At 54.2% G+C, this 23,407-nt stretch overlaps 3 protein-coding genes across 4 annotated transcripts in view; 1 reads left to right on the top strand and 2 right to left on the bottom strand.

Moving 5' to 3' along the window:
* Timm44 (translocase of inner mitochondrial membrane 44) overlaps nt 1-22,938 on the bottom strand; it is a 35,681-nt gene extending 12,743 nt beyond the window's left edge. The window contains exons 1-14 of one of the 2 annotated variants that reach the window (XM_048342105.1): nt 22,864-22,938; nt 19,918-20,013; nt 16,411-16,581; nt 15,273-15,353; nt 14,682-14,831; nt 14,456-14,595; nt 14,171-14,256; nt 13,525-13,617; nt 13,308-13,432; nt 12,184-12,234; nt 9,946-10,035; nt 8,629-8,739; nt 8,327-8,453; nt 2,099-2,105 (exon numbers count right to left, since the gene is read on the bottom strand). In XM_048342105.1, coding sequence (XP_048198062.1) covers nt 8,334-8,453; nt 8,629-8,739; nt 9,946-10,035; nt 12,184-12,234; nt 13,308-13,432; nt 13,525-13,617; nt 14,171-14,256; nt 14,456-14,595; nt 14,682-14,831; nt 15,273-15,353; nt 16,411-16,581; nt 19,918-20,013; nt 22,864-22,911 — 1,362 coding nt within the window. In that variant the 5' untranslated portion in view covers nt 22,912-22,938 and the 3' untranslated portion in view covers nt 2,099-2,105; nt 8,327-8,333. Of the gene's footprint in view, nt 1-2,098; nt 2,106-7,961; nt 8,454-8,628; nt 8,740-9,945; nt 10,036-12,183; nt 12,235-13,307; nt 13,433-13,524; nt 13,618-14,170; nt 14,257-14,455; nt 14,596-14,681; nt 14,832-15,272; nt 15,354-16,410; nt 16,582-19,917; nt 20,014-22,863 lie in introns of those variants that run through there. The other variant, XM_048342104.1, reaches the window with a different exon arrangement.
* On the top strand, nt 839-3,779 carry Snapc2 (small nuclear RNA activating complex polypeptide 2). Its single transcript, XM_048342109.1, has 5 exons — nt 839-1,105; nt 1,842-1,952; nt 2,070-2,138; nt 2,427-2,889; nt 2,996-3,779. The coding sequence occupies exons 1-5, from the start codon at nt 923-925 to the stop codon at nt 3,322-3,324; spliced, it is 1,155 nt and encodes a 384-aa protein (XP_048198066.1). The 5' UTR covers nt 839-922; the 3' UTR covers nt 3,325-3,779.
* Nucleotides 5,816-7,316, bottom strand: Ctxn1 (cortexin 1). Its single transcript, XM_048342110.1, has 2 exons — nt 7,219-7,316; nt 5,816-6,794 (listed from the first exon to the last, which is right to left on the bottom strand). The coding sequence occupies exon 2, from the start codon at nt 6,767-6,769 to the stop codon at nt 6,521-6,523; it is 249 nt and encodes an 82-aa protein (XP_048198067.1). The 5' UTR covers nt 6,770-6,794; nt 7,219-7,316; the 3' UTR covers nt 5,816-6,520.
* Nucleotides 22,939-23,407: the final 469 nt, after the last annotated feature.

Raw genomic sequence — 23,407 nt, 5'->3', positions numbered from 1 at the left:
GAAAACCAGAAGTGGCGCTGTGGCTCGAAGTAGTAGAACACTAGCCTTGAGTGACAACCTTGCGTTCAAGCCTCACGGCTGATTTTGTTTGTTTTTTTGTTTTGTTTTGTTTTGTTTTTTGGCCAGTCCTGGGCCTTGGACTCAGGGCCTGAGTACTGTTCCTGGCTTCTTTTTGCTCAAGGCTAGCACTCTGCCACTTGAGCCACAGTGCCCCTTCTGGCCGTTTTCTATATATGTGGTGCTGGGGAATCGAACCCAGGACTTCAAGTATACGAGCATATTCCCAGCCCACACACGACTGATTTTTTTTTTAAGTATTCATTTAGTCAGGAGTTCCTTAAATCCCTGCTACCCAAGCTCCTCCCTCCACATAAACAAGGCTGCTATTAGGCAAGCTTAAATCACTTGCCCAAAGTCCCCAAGCCTGTCTGAACGCATAGACCAGCCTCTCATCTCCTGTTTAAAAAAAAAAAAAATCGACCTAGGATATTGCTACGAAATCCAGCCTGGCCTGTAACTCGCGATCCTTTCAGCCTTGGCAGCCCACGAGCTAGATTACGGGTGTGCACCAGCATGCCGGACACGCGGCCTACAGTCTTGGCCACGCCTCTGCAAGATGCAAAGCAGTCTTAAGAGTTAGCTCAGAATAGAGGGAGGGCATGTGAACCGAAGTGTGGGCTCCAGGCACGCGAGTGAGGGCTACAAAGGGCGGATCGAGCGTCTGCTTTCTGATTCCACCCAATTCTTGTTCCGGAGACCCCCGTGAGTGCCGAGGCGGAGCCCTCCAGTCAGCTAATGCGAGCCACGCCTCCGCCACAACGCCTCCGCGCGAAGTTTTCTGGCCTCCGTGGCCCCCGTAGCCCCGCCTTGGACGTGGAGCGTTTAAAGACGGCCGGAGAGCGCCGGCTCCGCTCGCAGCAGCATGAAGCCACCGCAGCGGCGGCGGGCGGCCCCCGCGCGATATCGGGGAGAGCTCACCGGCCCTACGCCCTGGAACCCTCGCGAAAAGCGGCAGCTGCTGCGACTACTACAGGCCCGACGGGCTCAGCCGGAGCCCGACGCCGCCGAGCTAGCCCGGGAGCTGCCGGGCCGGACCGAGGCTGAGGTGAGGCGCTGGCCACTGGATGCAGTGAGCCCAAGAGTGGGGTGTCACCGGGGAAAGAGGTGGGGTGCGGGCCGAGCTCAGGACCGGGGCCGCAGGGGGACGCCACGGAAAGCTGCAGGTCCCCCGCTGTGTGACCGCGCTGCGGACGTGAATGCTTTAGCCGGGGATGGGGTAGGGCAATCCCAGGAGCAGGGATGATTGGATGATCCTCGTGGGCGGGGTATTAAGGGCGGGGCGAGAGTGAGTGAGTCTGAGGGTGGTGCGTCGGGGACGGGGCTATCCCAAGAGTAGAACGTGATTGGGTGATCATGAGGGGCGGGGCCCTGCGTAGGGACATGGGCGTAGCACTCTTTTCTAACGCTTTGGAGAGGTGAAAGGCTGAAGGAGGACGGGGCGGAGTAAGCTGGGTCTTGACCGAAGGCGATTTAGGATGGGAAAGGAATGAACGAGCATGAGGTGAGAGTAGAATGGAGTGGAATGGTAAATAGGTTAATTCCCAGCATAGAGACGGGCCCTGGCTGCAGGGAAGAGGCGAAATGGACTGGAAATCCTGTCTTCATTAGATAGCTGGTCACACTCTGAGGCCCTGGTTCGAGTCCCGGCAGTGTCTCAGATTTGTGACAGGCTAGCACAGACAGGCTGAGGGAACAAGCAAGGCCACGAGCATTGGCATCTCTCCTGCATTCTTGTACTCATAGAAGGCCCCATCCGACCTCTTCCCCTCTCTATTCCCCAGATACGCGACTTCCTCCAGCAGCTCAAAGGCAGAGTGATCCGAGAGGCGTTCCGTAGGGAGTGTCCACAGAAGCCAAGGCATCGAGAGGCACAGCCCCCAGCTCCCATAGAGGTGAGGCAGGTTTCCAGGGCTGGCCCCTCGGGAATGTGGGGGCTCCAAAGAGGGCTCTCCTAAGCCCGGCCGGGGGATGATCTCTGGGCTGACCACATGGGTACTGGCTTCACTCAGGTATGGATGGATCTCGCTGAGAAGATCACAGGCCCACTGGAAGAAGCCCTGACAGCAGCTTTCTCCCAGGTACAGCCACCCCAGGCAGGGGATAGTCCAAGGGACAAGCACTTGCCTAACATGCCCAGGGTCCTGCAGTCCATCCTAGTCTTGGGCTTTTTCTCTTGCCAGCTCAATAACCCCAATACTTTAAGCCTCAGTGTCCCAGCTGTGAGGTCATCTCCTGTCCATGACACTTGCTTCAGCGTGGCAGGGAGGATTTGGTGAGTGGGTGTAGGCAGAGGGACTCAGCTTAGGTCCTGAGCTGTGGAAGATGGAAGACTTATCCAGTTCCTTTCTGGATGGTTCTGCTTCTAGGTGCTGACTATCGCAGCCACAGAACCCCTCAGCCTCCTGCACTCCAAACCCCCAAAGCCTACAAAAACTCGTGGAAAGCTGCTGTTCTTGAGCTCCACCAGAGGGCAGGAGGACCCTAAACCTAGGGATCCTGGCGGCGCCCCTGAAGCCTGTGGCCCCACCCCTGGAGCTCCTGGAACTCCTGGTCCCGCCCTTGAAGCGTGTGGTCCCACCCCTGGAACTCATGGGGCCGCCCCTGAGGCCTCTGGTCCCACCCCTGGAGCTTCTGGAACTCCTGTCCCCACCCCTGAGACCTCTGGTCCCACCCCTGGAGCTCCTGGAACTCCTTGCCCCGCCCCTGAAGCTTCTGACCCAGACCCTGTGGCTTCCACTGAGGGAGACTTCACTGTGGACTTTGAAAAAATCTACAAGTACCTATCATTCTCCTGCCGAAGTGCCCGAAGCCCTGAGCTGTCAGCAGCAGGTGAGAGGGCTGGGGAAAGGTGGGGGTTGGGAGGGAAGATGAAGGGTCCCAGACTCAGACTCAGCTCCTGCCTTCCCCTTACATGATCCCTTTTTCTCCATCACAGAGTCAGCTGTGGTCCTTGACCTGCTCTTGTCACTTCCTGAGGAGCTGTCCTGTCTGCCCTGCACAGCCCTGATGAAGCACATGGAGGAAACATATGCTCGGCTGACAGCCCCAGCCCCACAACCCAATCCCAATGGTGGGACCCCTGGGCCTGGGGCTCAAGATTCTGGAACTGGTCCTAGCAGGCCAGAGGAACCTGGCCAAGTCACCTCACAAGTTCCCGAACCTAGAGAACTGAGATCAGCCTGGCAAGCAGCTGGGATGTGCCCTCTGAACCCATTCCTGGTGCCCCTGGAGCTCCTGGGCCAGGTGGCCACTCCTGCAGAGTAAGGGACACGGAAGATGGCAGGTAGCCCTGACCTCCTGGAGGCTGGCATTGGATGATCATGAGGATTGTGCGGAAGGCTGCTGAGATGGGGCTGGGACCTGGGCCAAGCCTTCAGATGCTTCATCCATCAGGGAACTCAACACAACCTGATTGTACAGGGGTTCCCTGGAGGTTGCCAGGCAGCTGTGTTTATGGCACAAAGTTGCAGCACACACACACACACACACACACACACACAGTCTGAATTCCTGCATGGATGATGCAGTTGACTTCATTCTGTTTGGAGGGCCATAGCTGGTACTCACCATAGCTCCTCATGTGCTCTCCCTTGTCTAAGCTTCCATTATACCCCCCCAGGCACCAGCCAATTACTATCTCACGCTCCCCACCACTGGCTCTTTACCTCTTCCTGCTGTGTCCTGTGACCTTGAATAAAACTTTTGGCCACCTGTTTGGCTCTCTTCTTTGTCAAAAGATGGGACCCAGCACCTGTGACTCACACCTGTAATCCTAGCTAACCAGGAAGTTGAAATCTGAGGGTCCAAGTGGGAAGCCAGTCAGGATAAGAAAGTCTACGAGGGGGGCTGGGGATATAGCCTAGTGGCAAGAGTGCCTGCCTTGGATACACGAGGCCCTAGGTTCGATTCCCCAGCACCACATATACAGAAAACGGCCAGAAGCGGCGCTGTGGCTCAAGTGGCAGAGTGCTAGCCTTGAGCGGGAAGAAGCCAGGGACAGTGCTCAGGCCCTGAGTCCAAGGCCCAGGACTGGCAAAAAAAAAAAAAAAAAAAAAGAAAGTCTACGAGACTCTTATCCCCAATGAACCAGCAAAAAGCCAGAATGGAGGTGTGGCTCAAGTGGTAGAGCACCAGCCTTGAGTGAAAAAGCCAAGGAAGAGCACCTGGGCCCTGAGTTCAAATTCCAAGCCAGGCACACACTCAAGACATACAAAAAGGGAATGGGGAGCCTGGAATACCACAGGCTGAGGCTCAGGATTATGCAGAAATGCTAGGGAGGAGGGGCAGTACTGGCCTGGAGTGACCTTGGTCTGACCAAGTAGCTCTTTGACAAGTGTGGATGGGAAGAGGGAAGCCAGGCAGGGCTCGAGGGATAGGTGACAGGGACAGGTTTGCAGAGTGGGGCAAAGTCATATACAGATGGAAGGTAGAAGCTAGCAGACAGCCACCAGATGGAAGAAGCAAGACTCAGGCTCCAAGGAGGATGAGGGGTGTGCTCCTGCAAGCAGCAGGAGGCTGCGGGGGGGGGGGGGGCTCTGTCCCTGTAGTCTTGGTGTCTCAACAACCCTAGAAATACAGGGAGGAGGAGGGAAAGGTGGAGGGGGCCAGGGCATTGCATGAGGTGTTAGTGTCCCACACCTTGATCCCAGCTAACCAGGAGGCTGAGATGTGAGGGTCATCATTTGAAAGTCCATGAGACTCTTCTCCCCAGTGAACCAGCAAAAAGCCAGAAATCGGGCTGGGATGTAGCTCTGTGGCAGAGCCCTTGCCTAGCAAGTGCAACATCCTGAGTTCGATCCCCAGTAACAAAAAATACCAAAAAAAAAAAAAAAAAGCCAGAAGTGGACGTGTGGTTCAAGTGGTAGAGCACCAGCCTTTAGCAAAAAAATTCAGGGGCAAAGCGCTCAGGACCGAGGTTCAAGCTCCAAGATTGGCACAAAGAAATGGCATTGGAAGTAGAGTTGGGAGGAAAGGGGCCAGAATTCTGGCTGATCCCCTCCTCTGTTGTGGGGGTGGGGCAGAGGGTAGGGGGATAGTTCCTGGCAGTGGCTCCATTGCTCTATGGACATGGAGGGAGGGGGGGTGGTGATTCCACCGTTCTTGGAAAATGAGGTGTCCTCCCCCAAGCCTAACTAGTTGTCTGAGTGGTGAAATTTCTGCTCACAGAGCTGTACCTCCTCATAGCTTTTTATGGAAACGCTAGTTTCTCCTCTCCCCCCCACCCCCCACGCTGCACACGGCTCCCCCGGGGCGCACAACACGCCTCCCAGGCAGGCTGTGGAAAGGGGCCAGCTCACTCACGGTCACAGCCCCGCAGGACCGGCTTCCAAGGAGCTCCTTGCTGATGGAGGCAGGATGGGGCTCAGGAATTTGGGGCTGCAGATACCATTCTTGGTACCTCCAGTACCTCCTTGGATCAAGGGGAAGAGTATGTGTGTGGGGGTGGGTGGAGGTTTCTGCTGTAGGGAGAATGGATTACAAGGTTATACATGGAAGTCAGTTAAAGTTGAGGGCAGACAGAGTGTCTTTCGCAGGCCTGCAAAAGCCAGACCCGAGTTGCATTTGGGGCTGAACACGACTTATGGCGAAGGGCAAGCGGCTGCAGCTGCATCACTTTACTTCCCTGGCAGGTAGAGTGGGGGTACTGACACTCACCCTGAAGAGTAAACAGGCTGAAACAGGAGGCGCTAACTCAGCACACTGCTTGCCACGCAGTAAGCGCGCAAGAACAGCTTTTATTATCATCTTAGTCGCTCAGAGGCAGGGAGAGGTGAAAAGACATGGGAAAGGGGAGCGTGGGGTGTGGCACCGAAGGGCAGGGAGAGGTGGCAGAAAGACAGCTGGGGTTGGGTGTAGAGGTGGGCAAGAGAGCGGGGTGCTGATCTGTGCTGGGGTCTGGGGTGAGGTGGGGGTGGGAGTGAGTCCAACCCACGCTCTTCCTCTATGCAAGGTGCCACACATCCAGGACTCAGCAACCATGGTGGACGTTCAGGTCTGTCTTCGGGGGGGGTCAGTATGTGCTGGGCATTACTGGTAGGCGGTGTTCACCCCACAAGGTTGGAGTGAGCCTGCCCGCAGGGCCGTAGCTCAAGGAGGGGCCTCAATACTCAATCTTCTTGAAGATAGGGTGGGCGCGGGATAGGGAGGGAGGGAATAAGAGGGTTCTCACTCTCATGATAGGACATTTCTGGTGGATTTCAGGGGACCAGCTGGTTGGTCAGGATGCTGGGAGGAAGGGAGAGGGCAGATAAAAGGCATCAGGTGGGGGGCATCTGCCCTTGCCCTTGCCAGGAGGGGGGATATGGGCGGGGCCAGGGGGTGGAGCTAGGCCTGTCCTGCGCCCCCCCCCCCCAGCCCGGGGCTAGGGGCTCTGAGCGGGATCCTGAGCACACTCCAGGCTGGCGGCGACCCCGCCAGGCCGACCCTCCTCGGGGTCTCCGGGGAGGGGCCGCGGCGACCCTCACACCAACGCGTAGTCGAACTGCCCGCGCTCGAGCGCCTCCTTGTGGTCAGTCCAGGACGAGGCGGGCATACGGCTGTAGGGGTCGAGCAGGATGCGCACGCAGCGCACCATCAGCAGCACCAGCACCACGAGCAGGCACAGCACGAAGGCGAACACTGTGCGCTGCTCGGCGTCCAGGCCCGCGCCCACCGGGGGCCCCGTCGAAGACGGCAGCGGCTCCGGGGACAGCGTCCACGTCGCGCTCATGGCTCACATCGCCGCGTGCCCTGACCTGAGGAGCGGCGGGCCCGCCCGGGGCGCAGGGGTGAGGCTGCGCCCTCCTGCACCTCCGCATCGCCCCCTCCACCCCGGTCGTTATTGTGTCCTACTACGTGCCTCCCTTCCCCACCCTCCCTGCCCGCTCGCCCAGCTGCCTCCCCGGCTACGCCCAAGCCCAGTCCCAGGGCTTCACCACCTCCGCCACGCGGGGACCCAACTCCAGCCGTGCGCGCAGGTGGGCGCTGAGCGCAGACGGGGAGCCTGATCGCCGGATTGCCCCAGCTCGCGCACAACAGGTGCGAGCGCGCGGCCGGAGACCCGGACGGCGTGGCACGATGAGGCCCGCTCCCTCCGCCCCGCTCGCTCCCTTTGTTCTTGGCGGCCCGGGACCCCCTCCCCCACTGCTGCCCTTGCCCCCGCCTCGGCGCGCCCCTCACCCTGGCCTCCACCGGACGGGAGCAGGTGACCCGGCGACAGGACTCCCTCCTGAGACCCGCGCAGGTTTGTCTCGTCTCTCTCCCGCGGTGGTGGCAGCGGCAGCCCCAGATCAGCCCAACCCACCCGTCTGCCCGCCCGCCCCTAGAGCGACGGAGACCGAGGCCGCCAAGCAGCGCGCCGGGCCGCCGCGGCTGTTCCCATGGAGACAGGGGCGGGGCCGCTGCGGGGGCTGGACTAAGGGGCGGAGGCTGTGCTGGGAGCGGCCAGGACCTGCGCGTGGACCCAAGAACCATGGACCCGAGACCCGGTCGTGTCACAGGGGGCTCAGAGCTCGGGCTGATGGGGCCACGAAGACACCTCTGGGGCCAGGAGCCCCACGAGCATTCAGGGTCTCCCTTGGGGCGTGGGCAGCTTCCAGCCCCACCCACAGGACCCTCGGGCACCCCAGGTCTCACCCTAGACTCTGTGTAGGGGCTCCTCATGGACCCCCACATCACTCAAGGATATTTTAAGCCGCCTTAAGAGCCCTGGGGACCCAACCCAGCAAAGACCCCAGTCAGATTCCGTGTGTGCGTTAATTCTCCCTAGTGTTTATGTCCCTGAAACCAGAGGTCCTGGCCAGGCCAGGTGACCCTGCGGACTGCAAGCTCCTTCACTGATCTTGACCGCCTCCAAAGGCCAGCTGGCTGCTCTGTCCCAGGCCCCCTATCCAGTGACACACACTTCACACCACACAAGCTGCTCTTCTGCACTTTGGTGTTTTATTACTTCCAAATCTCAGGCTTATGTACAGGAAGTAAAAGCACTGATAAAATAAAAAAATGGACCTAAAAGGGCCTGGCTGGCGTAGCCAGTGGCCACTCGGAGTTGCTGATGGAGATCCACCACCTGGAGTCCCTGGGTTGGAGGTCTCTTGGCACTGTGGCTGGTGTGGCCCTGGTGACAAGCCACTAGCAGCCATGTGGCATGGTGGAGAGCGTCTTCCCCTTAGGCTTCCTCAGAAGCCTGCTGCCCCTTCGTCATCCAGCTGGTTTTGCAGCTGCCCTGGCAGAGCCCACAGTCTCATCTGTCCCCAAAGGTCTATAGCTGTGTGTTGCTCCGCCACACAGTGCGCTCAGAGGATCTGCTCCGTGCTGGAGGCTGAGATATCCAGAAGGCGCCAGGCAGCATAGGGGTTGAGCTCTTCCTGGTCCCGGCAGAGCGCCCACACATAGAGCATGCGCAGCACCTTGTCCTGTGGAAACAGGCAGGGTGAGCAGCCAGGGCCCAAGAAGAGGGGTTACTGAGGGATGTATGGGGGACCAGGAAGGTTTCCTGGGCACAGACTGGAGGGGCCTCTGACCCCAGGCCACAGACAGGGTCTTAGGTGAGAGGGGTTATCCCCACTCCAGCCCAGCTTCATCACTCACCGGGTCCCCCTCAACCACCTCGCCTTTGGGATTCTTGATCACCATCACCAACTGGGCCTGGAAAGTGATGATCAGCACGGGGCCCTGCTCCATTATCTTGCCCATGGCCAGCTGTGGGAGGGGAAGGGAAGAGGGCCCGTGAGTCTCTGACTGGCACAGCAACCCCTATACACCCCTAAAGGTGAGACCTTGGTGCCTTCCCTCTCACTGGGAGACCTGGGCACTTGGTCCTGCTGAGGACACCTGTGCCCGTCCCTCTAGGCTCTGCATCTCACACTAAAGCCAGCCCACTTCCAACTCAGTGGACTTCTCTGAACTCAGACTGGAGACTGAGCTGCATAAAGATCACAGGGTGAAAGGGGCAAGAGCCTCCAGCTCTCCATGGGAAGACGAGAGGGGTTCAAGGCACAGCTGTCCGTGGGGTGTCCACAAGGTCATGACAAGGGCCGTGCCCTTTGGATGCAGGGCTATTACCATCCATGGGGTCCACAGCAGCCTGAGATTTGGGGAATGTCCACCTCCTGCCCAAGACTGTGTGTTCCTGGGCCTCTGATGGAACTATATCCAATAAACCCATTCAAAGTGTCTCTACAAAGCATCCAATAACTCCAGCCTACTAAGTGCAGAGCTACACTGACTTCACGTGTGTTCAGAACATGTACACAAGAGTATCTAACACAAAGGCTGTTTTTTTACTTTAAGATAGGGGTTTTTACTTGGTAGCCCAAACTGGCCTCTACCTCTCCAGCCATCCCAGTGTTGGGATTATAGGTGTGTACCACCACACCCAGCTTATACATAAAATTTTGAATCAAAACTCAACTTGATGTCCTGAGTGTGTATTGCATTTGTGCCACTATGAAGTTATACACACACACACACACACACACACACACACACACACACAATGTCATGTCAAATAACTATTAACCTGCAGATGGCCCAAATAACAACCACAGGGCTATGTCAGTACTGAGCGCAAGAAAATGCTGCTGAGCTGGGTGTTGGTGGCTCACTCCTGTAATCCTAGCTACTCAGGGGGCTGAGATCTGAGGATTGCAGCTTGAAGCCAGTACAGGCAGGAAAATCCATGAGACTCATCTCCAGTTAATTAACCACCAGAAAACTGGAAGTGGCCCTGTGGCTCAAGGAGTTAAGAGTGTTAGCCTTGAGCGAAAAGAATCTCAGAAACAACAGTGCCCAGGCCCAGTTAGCCCCATGATCGACCAAAAGGAAAGAAAGGAGAGAAGATGCTGCTGGAGGAGCACTGGTGAGCAGTGCGCTGGCCTCACCCCGGGGTCACCCAGAAGCACTCACGTCCACATTGTCGATGTCCAGGATGTGAGAGTGGAACTGGAGGCCCATGGCCTTGGCCTGTTGGATCGGGTGGGCCAGCTGGCTGTAGGTCTGCAACAAGAGGCCCAGGTCCCTGTAGATGGCCACCAAGGGCAGGTCCCTGCCCCAACCCGACCTAAGGCCCAGCACCCAGTGTGTGTACCAACTGATGCCAGGAGTGGCTGTGCCAGGAGCACAGGTCCCAGTGGGAGGCAGGTGCTGCCCCCACTGGCCAGCAGCACAGCTTGTCTCCCATTATGGAAAGATCAAGACTCCTAAGTGAAAGCATTATCAGCCAAGTGGGGAATTCTGAACAGGAGCCAAAATACACGCCTGGGGTGTGTGTGTGTGTGTGGAGATCCTTCACACCCCACTTCCACTTCATTTGGCTGATGCTTAAGCTGGCTGGGATGAAGTGGTTTTTGTTATTTTTCTAGGATTTGTCCTAAATCTGTGGGATGCTCAGGGGCAGTTGTGCAGCCCAGCCCCAAGAGCAGCCTATCCTGCTCCACGATCTAGAAGATGCTCTCCAATGCCAACGCTGTTTGAGTCGGTCTCTTATTAAATTTAGATGCCTTTATAAAACACCTCAGCAGCTGTGCTTCAGGGATATCAGCAACTCTGACAAAGACATCAGCCCAGGCTTCATGGTAGCAAAGTAAAAAAACAACAACAACAAAAACAAAAAACAACACCACCACAACAAAACAATACAAAAAACCCCACCCTCATAAGTGCCTAATGCCTGCGGGATTAGTCATCATGCAGAGGAGTATTTAAAAAAGAAAATCTGACAGAATCTTCTCCTCTGCTTTTTGCAAGTTGTTTGTGAGCTGGGTGCAGAATAGAATGAGCCAAAAAAGTGTCTGGATGGCTTCCTAGGGAAGCATGGGGAGGAGAGGAAGACAGCGCCTGAGAGGCCAGTGAGGGAGGTGGCAGGGTGAGCTGAGGTGGCTGGAGCAGACAGGAGGCTGACAGGAGCCGGGCGGGTGCAGACAGCGTGTGCTTCTGGGGACATCGGCAGGCCTCCCTTGCATCGTGGATCTGGTGATGACCCTGGACCCTGAGCCCTGACTCTGGGAAGCCGCTGGGCCCAGTCAGGAAATACGGCTCCTCCCCAGGCGGGAAGTCTACCCACACTGTTTTGATCTGGGTTTCGGGATCTGGTGCTAATGGATTTGCTGGGCATGTCTCACTCCTGACTTCAGTTTGCCCTCATGACCCACTCAGGATGAGCCAGAGGATGGGGGTTGGGGGGGGGGGGATGGCACGGGGAGAGGGTAGAACTAGCAGAGTGCCTATAATCACCATGCACAGGCAAGACTCGGGGCCAAGGCAACAGCGTGCATTCACTGGCCTTTCTGTCCTCTCTCTGCCTCAGACCCAGCCTGCATGCCCAGTATGCCACCCTGGAACCCCATCTTACCCTATGGCTTGGGTGGCCCTTCTGTGACTCTCCTTACCCAAAATCAGTTTAACCTGAGGTACAAGGGAAGGCCTGGGAAAACGGGCACATCTGTGTCTATCAAATGGAAAAGGGATCCCTCCCTCCCTTCCTTCCTTGTCCTGGGGCTTGAACTCAGGGCCTGAGCACTGTCCCTCGCTTCTTTTTTGCTCAAGGCAAACTTGAGCGACAACACTACTTCTGGCCTTTTCTATATATGTAGTGTTGAGGAATCGAACCCAGGGCTTCATGTATACAAGGCAAGCACTCTACCACTAGGCCATATTCCCAGCCCCAATCATTTCTTTTTTTAAGGTACTAAGATTTAACTCAGGGCTCTCCACTTGCTAAGCAGGCCATCTACCACATTAGCCACAGCTTGGCCTTTCTGTTTTAGTTATTTTTCCAATAGGGTCTCATCCTGTTGTCTGAGCTGAGCTGGACCACAGTGCTCCTATTTATACTTCCAACACAGCTGGCTGACAGGCATGTGCCCTGCTGGCATGGGATTTCTGACAGGCTGGAAGCAGGGGTGTCAGTACTGAGGAAGGGTCAGGCTGGTTTAGGGCCTCCCCCATCAGAAACCATGACTCCTCTTTCTGCCAGAGACAAGCCCTTGTCCAGCTCCTGGTTCTGACACTGAGGTAGACAGAACCCGGGCCCTATGCTTACCAGACAAGTGCACTATGCTGAGCCGAGCGGAGCCACACCCCCAAGCCCTTCTGTGATTTTTTTTTTTTTTGCAGTGAAAGAGATAGGAAAAAGCCAAGACTCACAGCTTCATAGCACCAGTCTTTGAGAATATCAAGTTCTCCAGAAATCATTGCCTAAAAAGGGAAAGGGAAAAAATAAGCACAAGAAGGCGAGTGGGCTTCTGAGGCAAAACTCTTGAAAACGTTCTGAGGAAAGCTTTCTAGAGAACCCTGGGCCCCAGGTCTGCAGGCAAGGCTCCACTCAGGCATCACAAGTGATCAGCCAGCCCTCCCCAGGGTCCCTGTGGGTGTGTGCATGGGGTTCTGGCTGGATACAGACAGGAAAGGAGGGGACACTGCACGGGAGACCCACAATGGGTCCCCAAGGCCTGTGGAAAGAAGGTGGCTTTGCGTCCAGCCTCAGACTGCAATGAGGCTGGCAAGCCAGGCCCACCTCTGGGACAGGAAGTCTCCTAAAAAGGAGAGATGGCTGGAAAGCAGGCTGCAGAGGTGGCTCCTGGGTGGGGGGACACTCCCAGGGAACCTACAGTCCAGGCTGGATCTGTAGAGCATGAGAGAGTTGCCAGAGAGAAGGGCAGGAGGAAGCCAGGAGCATGTGGGGAGAAGCATGGCCAGTGGTGTGGGGAACAACACACCATGAGGAGCCGCCCCCGCTCCAGATGCTGCCTGTTTCTCCCCACCCTACTTCCTCCCAGCCCTGCTCCAGGTGACAAGCATTGGAGACATTGGGGGACGAGACCATGTGGACATGGCAGGTATAGGCAATAGGAGGAAGGCAAGGGGGAGGGTGGCTACACAGAATCATGCCACATGCTGGGGGGTTCGGAGAGGCAGAGACGAGGGAGTAGCCTCGAGGTGGAAAGGCCATCACACCTCATGGGTAGAGCAAGAAACCACCACCATCTCTGAAGCTAATACAGACAGTCCTAAGGCAAGGACCAATGCCCCTTTCTGAGACCCCTACTGTCATGGGTGGGGCATAGTCAGGCTTCTAAAGCCTGGGAAAGGCAAGGAACATAACCTATGGGACAGCTGAAGCCAGGTAGGAGCCCAGAGTTGTTTATCAGCTCAGAAAACAGCCCCAGCAGCCAAAGTCCCTGGGGTAACCACAGGCTTGAACCCAGGGAAGCCTGTGGGAAAGGGAGCAGGTGGTACAGGTTGGGGTCCCATTGGGTTTCTCCACGAACCTCCAGGATGTTGGGGATGATGTCATTCTCACACTGGCGCAAAAACCGGTCCTTGTCAAAGGACGGGTCCACCCGCAGGATCTCAGTGAGCACCTCCGACATTTCCGTCTTTGAGAACAGGCCCCCTGCAGGGAGCAGAGCCCTGCTAAGTCCAGGGCCTGGGGTCCCTTCCTGCTGCCAGCCGGGCAGATAGGCGGTCCTAGGGCTGTGCACTCACCCAGCACATCTGTAACCTTGTCCGTCAAGGCCCGTGATGCCCGGATGAGCACGTTGTCACTCTCATCATATTTCATCTTCATCTCAAAAAACCCTATAGGAGATGAGGGGCAGGGACTAAAGGAGGGATCCCTTTTGGAATGATGCCCCAACTCCATGGCTTTCAGGTTCCCTGGATGCCAACCAGGTCCAAGAGGTAATGTTGGAGATTATCTCCAACCTCATCTGTGTGGGGACTGCTATCTGGCCACCTACCTGGTGAGGCTGCAGATACCTTCAGCCAGGGCTTAGGGGGGCTGTGCAAATTACGGAGTGCCACCCCCACTGGCTGGTGCTTCCACTACAAAGGAAGAATAGGCCTCTAGTGGTCCTCACATGACAAGAGACAAGGGCATGTAGCTGGTAGCTTCCTGCTTAGCCCTTAACAAACCAATTCCATGCCCTGAGCCCAGCAGGACACACCTGCCATGGGGTCCTAGGCTGGCCATGGCTTCCAGTGCCCTGATGGTCCATGAGGGAGCTCTTCCTTAGCATCTCAGAGACAGAATCCAAATGGCTGGCCCTGAGCGGGGAACGGCCCTGTTGGGGCTGCTCTGTACAGGGTCTGCCACCACCCCCAACCCGGGAGCCACAGCAGAGCCACTCACGGTTGAACACCACATTGTTGTCTTTGAAGTCCTTCCACTGCTGGTACCACTTGGAGTCCTTGTGCAGCACGACCCCCAGGGCCTCCCTGAGGGTGCAGGAGGCAGCTGCCTGAGCCTGGCACCTCCCGTCACCATGCAGACAGTAGAGGAGCCACCCCAGCCAGACCCAGGGCCTGTGACAACCTGGTCCTCCCCACCTTGCTCTTGAATCAAGGGAGTCCTAGGCAAGGAAACAGACGCTGGGAGGGTGGGGAGGAGGGTGGCATGGGGCAGTGGAAGACTTACTCATTGGGCTCGAACACTTTCTCCTCCTTGAACTTCTCTCCTGCAAACTCAGTCCTCTTCCTGAGGCGCTCTGGCCTGCGGTAGGGCCCCGACTGTCCCAGCACAGTCTCATCGATCTCCTTCTTCACAGATTCTACCCCCTGCCAGGAAAGCAATTTGCAGAGTGGATGCCAACCCAGGCGAGCCCTGCATCTGCCCCCTCACCACTGGACTGGGCTCCACTCACCTGGGAGAGGGCTTTGAAGGCGGCACTCCTGCCCAGCTTCTCCCCACCCCTGGACATGGACTCAGCTGACTGCTTAGCTGTCTTGGCGGCCTCCTCCATGCCCTCCTTGATCTTCCGGCCCAGGTCGCTCTTAGTCACTTCATCAAGACTCTACTAAGACAGACACAGAGGGAGTGCTCGCACAGAACCCCTCACGGTCACCACATTCAGTTTCTGGGGTGCTGCACCACAGGACTTGGATCACCAGACTTTGGGTCCAGTGGCCTCCCCTGTCAGGGCAAGGGGGACTCAGAACCACCCAGTGACCAGGAGTCCAAGGGAGCAGCAATGAAGGACAAGACTATGGAGAGGCGCACAACATTGGGCCTGCCTGAAGGCCTGCCCCAAGTCCTGCCGTCTCCTGCCACTGCTGCCACTCCCCAATCCCTGTCCTGCAAGTGGCCATAGTGTGACCTCTTGAGGCTCCCTGGAGGCGCCAGGGCCACCACCCATAAGCCTTGTTCCCCCCCTCAGCCTAGGCTCCCCATTGCTTGTAGCCTGGTCCCCTGTGGATGGCAATCCCAGAGGACTGCAAGCCAGATCCTCCATTACCTCCTTCACCGTCCCGGTCAGTTCCCCCAGCTTCTTCCGTATCGCCTCACTGGTGCGCACTGTCTCAGACTCAATGGTTTTCTAGGGTAAAGAACATTGCTTCTTCATTCCCACATAGCAGTAACAATCATCTAACCACCAAAGGTCCTGAAGCCCAAGCTCCTCACAGAGCTCCTACCCCATAACCACCCACCCCCTAGGGCCTCCTGGGCCCAAGCAAGATCTGGGCTTTGGCTTCAGCAGAAGGACTGACTGCCCAGCAGCCACTTCCCAAGTACTGGTCTAGCCTAGGCCTTTCTCCCACTGGTCCTAGCATCAATCATCTGCTGTGTTTGTCTTAGAAGAGGTATTTTCCACATGATCCTGCCCTCACTTTGCCTGACTCTTGGCCTCCTGCTGCTCTACCTTGAGTCCCTTCCTTACTCTGCTCTCAAACAGCCCCTTCCTGAATGGCAGAGTGAGACACTCATTCAGCAGATGGAACCTACACAAGGCGTGCCACCCAAGTGAGCAATTTGGATCCTCAGAGGGAAAGGCCTTGCTCAGGGTCTGCTTGAAGCCAATGGACCAAAGCACTGAGGGCTTGGAGCAGGTGTGCACCGAGGTTCACCTGCCTGTTGGCAAACAGGAGACTATACCTCCCTGCCGGCACTTCTGTGGAGTAAAAAGGCTTGGCAGATGCTCAAGAAGAGACGACAGTAGTAATTAATGCTGACACTGGCCACATGACCCAGTTTCTACCACCATAACCAGGAGTGGTATGGCTCAAAGTCTATGTGCCATCGGTCACCTGATGCAGATGCTCCCCCTGCAGGTCACAAAGATGATTGGGGATGTCTCGTAGCTTCCAGAGAAGTGACCCTGCTGGTCTGTGGCCACACCTTTTTCTTTCTTTCATTGGAAGTGCTGAGAATGGAACCCAGTCTCTCTTGCATCCTATGCACATACTCTACCACTGAGCTTCACCACCAGCTCTGCCTTTTCTGAGCAGCAGAGGGGACTGGGTGGCCCCTCCCATGCCCTGGCTCCTTCCCCTCATCTATGCCATGACCCCACATCCTCACACAGGCTGCTGGCTTAGCCTGGGCAGCTCAGCTCAGGGAACAAATGTGTGGTGGGAAGGGTGAGCAAGACTCACGTATTTCCTTCTGGCCTCCTGCAGTGCATCAGACTCTTCTAGCTTCTTGGCCTCATCTCGGAACTTTTTTATACTTTCTTTCATCTCTTTGTTTTTAGCTAACTCTTGTTTGATGTTATCTAGTAAGCCGGACAAAAATCCTTTCCTGTTTCCAGAGGAATACGATTTGGACTAGAAAGAATGTAAAAGAAAAAGTGTTAAAGAAGAGACTAGAAGAACACATGTCTGGTGACTACAAAGGACCTAGGAAGGACTCTAAGGTTTTCTCCTTTCTGTAGGTTTCACAATCAACTATTTATTTTATTAGCTAGATGTGGTGATTCACACTTGTAATCCTAGCTATTCAGAGGCTGAGATCTGAAGATTGTGGTGCAAAGACAGCCTGGGCAGGAAAATCTATGAGGACTCTTTTCTCCAATTAACCACCAAGCCTGAAGTGGAGCTGTGGTTCAAGTGGTAGAGTGCCAGCATTGATTGAAAAGCTATGGGATCAAAAAGCTAAGCCTTGGGTTCAAGACCCAGACCCAGTACATGCACACACACATGCACATACATGTGCATACACACAAAATACAACAACAACAATAATAACAATAGTATCAGAGCCATGGCTGAAGTGGTAGAGCGCTTGTTCAGCATGAAGAAGTTCCCGGGTTCAATGCCCAACACTATAGCTACAGCATACAGGAGGATGTGTGTCCTAGGCACATATTACTCCACTGTGTACAAGAAACATGTGTACCCAACAGAAGTCCTCGAATCAAGCACCACAAATGAGGGTTGACTTATACCTAGACTACAGAATATTTACTCAGCCATAAGCAAGAAGTGTCCTCTCAAGCCATGGCACCCTCAAGGCACAAGACTAGTGAAAGAAGTGAATGTGAAAAGGCTACATGTCACAAGAGTCCACTCTATGAAACTGTGTGACAAACAAAATGATGGCGGCAGTGAGATCCATGACTATCAGGGTGAGGGAGAAGGGAACAGAGGAGCTTCGGGCCAGTGAAGCATCTGTTTGAGTTGGGAATGCCCTTGTCTATGTCAAGGGAATCCACAGGACAGAAAGCACATACCAAACCTGAAGCTAGCGCAGATTTCAGTAACAGTGTATCAGTCCTTACTCGCCCACTGTAACAAATGTACTTCAAAATGGGAGAAGTGAACCCAGACCAAGCCTGCCCCGACAAGACAGAGGAATGGACACAGAAACTCTCTGTGCTTTGTTGGATTTTCCTTTTAACGGAAAACTGCTTGATCACACAAAGTCTATTATTAAAAGGAAAGCAAGACTGGGCATAGGTGATTCTTGTCTGTAATCCTAGCTATTCAGGAGGCTAAAATCTGGAGGATTGAGGTTCAAGGCCAGCTCATGCAGAAAAGCACATCTATAATTAGCCAGCAAAAAGCTATGCTGGAGGTATGCCTCAAGTGCTAGAGTACCAGCTAAGCAAATAAGAGTTCTTGAGTTCAGACCCCAGTACTAGGCGGGGGAGAGGCAGAAGTAAAACAAGACATAACTCCTCCAAGAAGGAATGAAGAGGACAAGTAATGGGCTGAATGCTGCATTCTCAGTTATGTTTCTGGGAATCCAAGGTAAAGGTCAGCAAGGACCCTCACGGCAGAGCTAGACTCAGCACAGTGTGGTTCTCACTGGGCTCCAGAAACTGGGCTCACCACCTTTTGGCCCTTCTCTTTTTCTTTTCTTTTTTCTTTTCCAGTCCTGGGGCTTGAACTCAGGGCTGGAGCACTGTCCCTCCCTGGCTTCTTTTTGCTCAAGGTTAACACTCTACCACTTGAATCACAGCACTACTTCCAGCCTTTTCTGTTAATGCGGTGCTGAGCCTTGAGAAAAAGAGCTCAGAGACAGGCCCTGAGTTCAAGCCCTAGCACCAGGACCAAATAAAAAAAAAAGAAAGGAAAAATATCATTTGAGGTGAGGGATATGCCAATGACATTGATCTGACCTTTAAACATTGTGTATACATTGTACACTGTACCCCATAAACATGTACAATTATGTCTCAACTAAAAATAATACATTAGCTGAGTATAGTTATACACAATTATAATCCCAACATTTGGAAGGCTAAGGTAGGAAGAAAAGTTCAAGCCTAGGCTACAAAAAAACCTCAATGGCTAGGGTATAGTGCAGTGGTAGAATGCTTGCCTAACATGTACAAGGCACTGTACTGATCCCATCCCCAGCCCAGGAACAATACAGGCTTCAGAGTGAGATTGAGCTGGATTTAAATCCCTATTTTGACCTGAATGTAGCTGTGAGTAGTGGGCTGAAAAGAAAATAAAGACAGAGCTTAGGGAACAACCAAGAGTCACCTCACAGGAAGAGGCCATGCATGACCAATGCGTGACATGTGCTGGGTGCAGATCTCAGGAGAGCCGGCCAGGCCTCCTGCCAGATCCTAACCCTTCCCTAGGAGAAGGTCCATCAAAGATTCTGCCACCTTCCACCAGTGCTCACACACTTGGGCTGCAAACCATGGGGGCTGCGGGGCTGGACAACTAAGGAGAAGAATCCATAGGGTCTGTCTCACACCTAGGACCAATCCAGGACAGGAATGGAGGTAATTAGGTGCTTTCAAGGAAGGAGCTGAAGTTGGGCACCAGGGGCTCACATCTGTCATCCTAACTACTTAGGAAGCTGAGATCTGAGGATTACAGTTTGAAGCCACCCCAGGCAGAAACTCCTATCTCCAGTTAACCACTCAACTGGAAGTGGTGTTCAAGTGATAGAGTGCCAGCCTTGAGCATAAAGAGGCTCAGGGACAGTGTACAGGGCCTGAGTTCAAGCCCCACAATCAACAACAACAACAAAAGGAAGGAGCTGAGTGGAGAAGCACAAAGTGCAGGAAGAGAAGCTGCAGGTAGTCCCAGAGCACAGGTTTGGGGCTTCCCACATCACTCAGCCATAAGATATCATCAGAAACATGGCTGGACAGAACAGAGAATGATGGAATGACTCTCTCCCAATACCTAAAGGGCTTTCTCCCAGAAAGGGGGTAGCCATGTTTGTCAGGGTCCATAGACGAAGCCAGAGGAAGAAGGAGGCTCAGTACAGGGCTGCTACTTGCAGCCATCAGAGCCCACTAGATGTGCTGCCCTGTAAGCTAAGAGCACCTCATTACATCAAGCTGACCTGGACAGTGGCCAGAGGCAGCTCAAGCCACTTTCACAGCGACTCCCCATCCCCCTGCCAATAACGGTGGGCTTTTCTTTTCTTTTTTTTTTTGGCCAGTCCTGGGCCTTGGACTCAGGGCCTGAGCACTGTCCCTGGCTTCTTCCCGCTCAAGGCTAGCACTCTGCCACTTGAGCCACAGCGCCGCTTCTGGCCGTTTTCTGTATATGTGGTGCTGGGGAATCGAACCTAGGGCCTCGTGTATCCGAGGCAGGCACTCTTGCCACTAGGCTATATCCCCAGCCCCAACGGTGGGCTTTTCAAACAGTCCCCCTCCCCATGCTCATTGTCTGGCATCCCAGGTCACTCACCAATGGCAGTTGTCCACCTGGCCGACGTATCTGGTAGGTTGAACCATGGGGCAAGCTGTGGCTGGAAAGAAATGAGATTCCGCTGCCCAGGCATCTCTAATTGGTGGGGAAAAGAGAAAGATCCACTGAAACAATGGTGACTGGGAAGGACATGGACTGCTCAAAGAAGGCAGGAGCCACTTGCCACACATTTGCTGACTTCAATTACAGGTCTGCTGTGTGCCAGACAATCTAATCTTTGCAAAGCCTGAAAGCCACTGGAACATGTGGAAAGGGAATATGTAGCATCTGCACTTCCAAGAGCTATTCTGAAACCAGGGGAATCAGATGGATCCCAGGAAATGCCAGCCTGCAGGGGAAGAAGGCTAAATGTAATCTGCATAACAAAATGCTTCGTTTAGAGAGGGCAAACTAAGTTTCCAAGCTGGTGGCAAGCAGTCTTCTATCCCAGACTCCAAAGACCAGAGACCTAGTTGTATGTGCATGTACGTGTGTGCGTGCACACAGGTGTGCTAGTACTAGAACTTGAACTCAGAGCCCGGGTGCTGTCCTTTTCCTTTTTTGTTGTTGTTGTTGTTGGTGGTCTTGGGGCTTGAACTTGGGGTCTGGGTATTATCCCTGAGCTCTTTTCATTCAAGGCTAGCATACTACCACTTTGAGCTACAGTGCCACTTCAGGCTTTCTGGTGGTTAATTGGAGATAAGAGTCTCACAGACTTTCCTACCTGTGCTAGCTTTGAACCATAATGCTCTGATCTCAGCCTCCTGAGTATCTATCCCTTAGCTTTTTCACCCTAGGCTGGTGTTCTACCACTTGAGCCATGGCTCCAATTCTGGCTTTTTGCTGGTTAATTACAGATTATAGCCTCACCGTATTTCCTATCCAGGCTGGCTCTGAACTGGGATCCTCAGATTTCAGATTCCTGACTAGGTAGGATTACAGGCATAAGACACCAGTGCCCAGCCTAGAGGCCTGCCTCTTTGAGGCAAACCACCAAAACTGTCCCAATGACAACCCTGGAATAAACTTATAATGTCCTGATCAAGGCAAGGGTTGGGCTTAAAGCAAAGGACTTTACTAGAGTCCCTCTGGGCAAAGATCCAGCTAGGACTGGTAACATGGCTGGAGTATAAAACGTTTGCCTAGCAAGCATGAGGTCCTAAGTCAATTTCCAGTACCATGTAAAGACACAGGTAGCCTCAAGTGAAAAGCTCTTTCTTCCTTCTTCTTCTTTTTTTTTTTTGATGCTGGTACTGGAATTTGTGCTCTTGCTTGGCTTTTGCTGTTCAAAATGATGTTTAATCACTTAAGCCAGTTCTCTAATTCCAGCTTTGTGCTAGTGAAATGGAGATAATCTCTCAGATCGGCCTGTCTGCCCAGGATGGCTCTGAACCTTGATCCTCAAATCTTAGTCACCTAAGTTGAGTAGGACTATAGGAATGAGCCTGGTCTTAAAAGGCCCTTTCTTCCTTATTAAATGGTGACCTTTAAGCACCCAGCATGGAAGCTTGGAATGTTGATGCTGATATACTAGAACCACTCATTTTTCTGGGCATTTTCTCTCTCCCAGTCCCCATTCTCCCAGCTCTAAAACCACATCAACACCCTAAACTTATACACAGGCATAACCACCACCTATAGTTACAGGTTGTTACAGGGGAGTGTAAACAACTACTTTTTCTTCTCTCTATGCTGACACCCACTGATGCCAGAAACACAGACCCATCTGAAGTAGGCATCTGTCTAGTCTGGGAGACAGGATGAAAGCTGAATGAAGCTGGTTCTGTCTCAGTCTCCAATCCAAATCCAAATCTAAACCTGAGTGTATTCAGCCCCTATACCAGGACTCAAAAGGCAAGGAAGAAAAACAAAAACAAAAACATCAGTCCTAATTCAAAAAGCCAAATCTCTCTCCATATTTAGACTCTGTGGCATATTGTCCATCTTCTTAACAGTTGGGTTCCAGAATCAGACTTATAGTGTTTTGGACCAGATAGGGGACTGTGGGCAGGTTGCTTAACCTTTGTTCCTTAATTTGAAGAAATAAGAGTCACTGGGAGCCAGTGGCTCAAACCTGTAATCTTAGCTTCTGAGGACATTCGAAGAACTCAGTTTGAAGCCAGTCAAGGCAGGAAGGGAGAGAAGGAGGGAGGGAAGGAGAAAGAAAAAAGGGAGAGAGGAAGGGTCTAGCCGCAATATGAAATACTGTATTTCTTTTCTTTTTTTTTTTTTTCCCAGTCCTGGGGCTTGAACTCAGGGACTGGGCACAATCTCTGAGCTTCTTTTGTTCAAGAGCTAGCATCCTATCACTTGAGCCACAGCACCACTTCCGGACTTTTCTGTTTATGTGGTACTGAGGAATCGAATCTAGGGCTTCATGAATGCTAGGAAAGCACTCTACCACTAGGCCATATTCCCAGGCGAAATATTATTTTCTCAATGCGCATTACAGGCTCTGCCTCCACTCCTCCTACTCAATCAACCAAGAGTTCTTGATGCTTAGCGGGTTCGAGATTGACCTTCCTGTCTTCCAGGCTGATGCAGGAAATGCCCTCGACTGAGCACTTACATTTAAATGCGTGAATGTCAAGGTGTTGGGGTGGAGGTGGGGAGTGAGGCTCCCCCCCCCCACACTACATTCGGGCACCACCTCCTCAACCACCACTCACTCCTTCCTTTACGTGGGGCCTGATGTGAAGGGTAAAGTGTCGAAAGTCCCTGCCAAGTTCGGTGCAGGGCTGCCGCAGGCCCCGACGATGGCCTCGGCCTCGGGCCTCCCAACGTGCTGCGGGTCCCGGCCTCAACTGACCCAATGACCCCGCCCCCAAGCCTCTCGTGGGGCCCACAGGAAGGGCTAGAGCCAAGGGACCGAGGAGAAGGGGACCCAGGAGGCTGCTCTTTTAAAGCGCAGCAAACCCGCCCCTCTCGCCCCGAACGTCCGCTCACCCGCGGGCAGCGGCACCAGCCGGCCCGCAGCGCCGCCGCCGCCGCCATGTTAGAGAAGCCCGTGCGACCTTCTGGCGTCGCGCGCCGAGTGCGTCATCCTCCGCGCCAGCCTGGGAAAGGCCAGGAAGAGGTGTCGCCTTGTGAGTGGGCGGGCAACTCAGAAGAGTTCAGCTTTTGATAGGTCCTGGGTTTTGGCACAATGGGATTTATGATTGGATGCGGTACTTCTGTGAAGTTTGTGGTTGGGTGAGATTACGAAGAGGCGGGCCTGAGTCGGAATTCGGTAGCTCTGGTGATTCCGCGGAAGAGAGCGTTGTGTCCCGGTAGCTAGTGGGGTGTGCGCGTGGTTTGACTCACTTCAAGAATAGAGTCAGTTGGATTCTGACCAGCTGGACTAAACCAAAGCGGGATTGACTTTGCTCTACTGACACTGACATTGATGATTGACAAGTCGATTTGCTCCAAGAAGCAAGACTGCCTAGCGCTTTCGGAAGAAGCTTGTTTCTATCCCAGGACGATAGGGGAAAGCTGAGACCACGCTAAT

Source organism: Perognathus longimembris, chromosome 3 (genome assembly GCF_023159225.1).
Source record: "Perognathus longimembris pacificus isolate PPM17 chromosome 3, ASM2315922v1, whole genome shotgun sequence".
Taxonomy (NCBI): domain Eukaryota; kingdom Metazoa; phylum Chordata; class Mammalia; order Rodentia; family Heteromyidae; genus Perognathus; species Perognathus longimembris.
Note: the sequence above shows the minus strand (reverse complement) of the source record. Positions and strands in the feature narration are given on the sequence as shown.

Coding starts and splice junctions, on each gene's coding strand:
- Snapc2 (XM_048342109.1), top strand. CDS start 923: ATGAAGCCACCGCAGCGGCGGCGGGCGGCCCCCGCGCGATATCGGGGA. Junction 2,139..2,426: donor TGACAGCAGCTTTCTCCCAG/GTACAGCCACCC, acceptor TTCTGCTTCTAG/GTGCTGACTATCGCAGCCAC. Junction 2,890..2,995: donor CCCTGAGCTGTCAGCAGCAG/GTGAGAGGGCTG, acceptor TCTCCATCACAG/AGTCAGCTGTGGTCCTTGAC.
- Ctxn1 (XM_048342110.1), bottom strand. CDS start 6,769: ATGAGCGCGACGTGGACGCTGTCCCCGGAGCCGCTGCCGTCTTCGACG.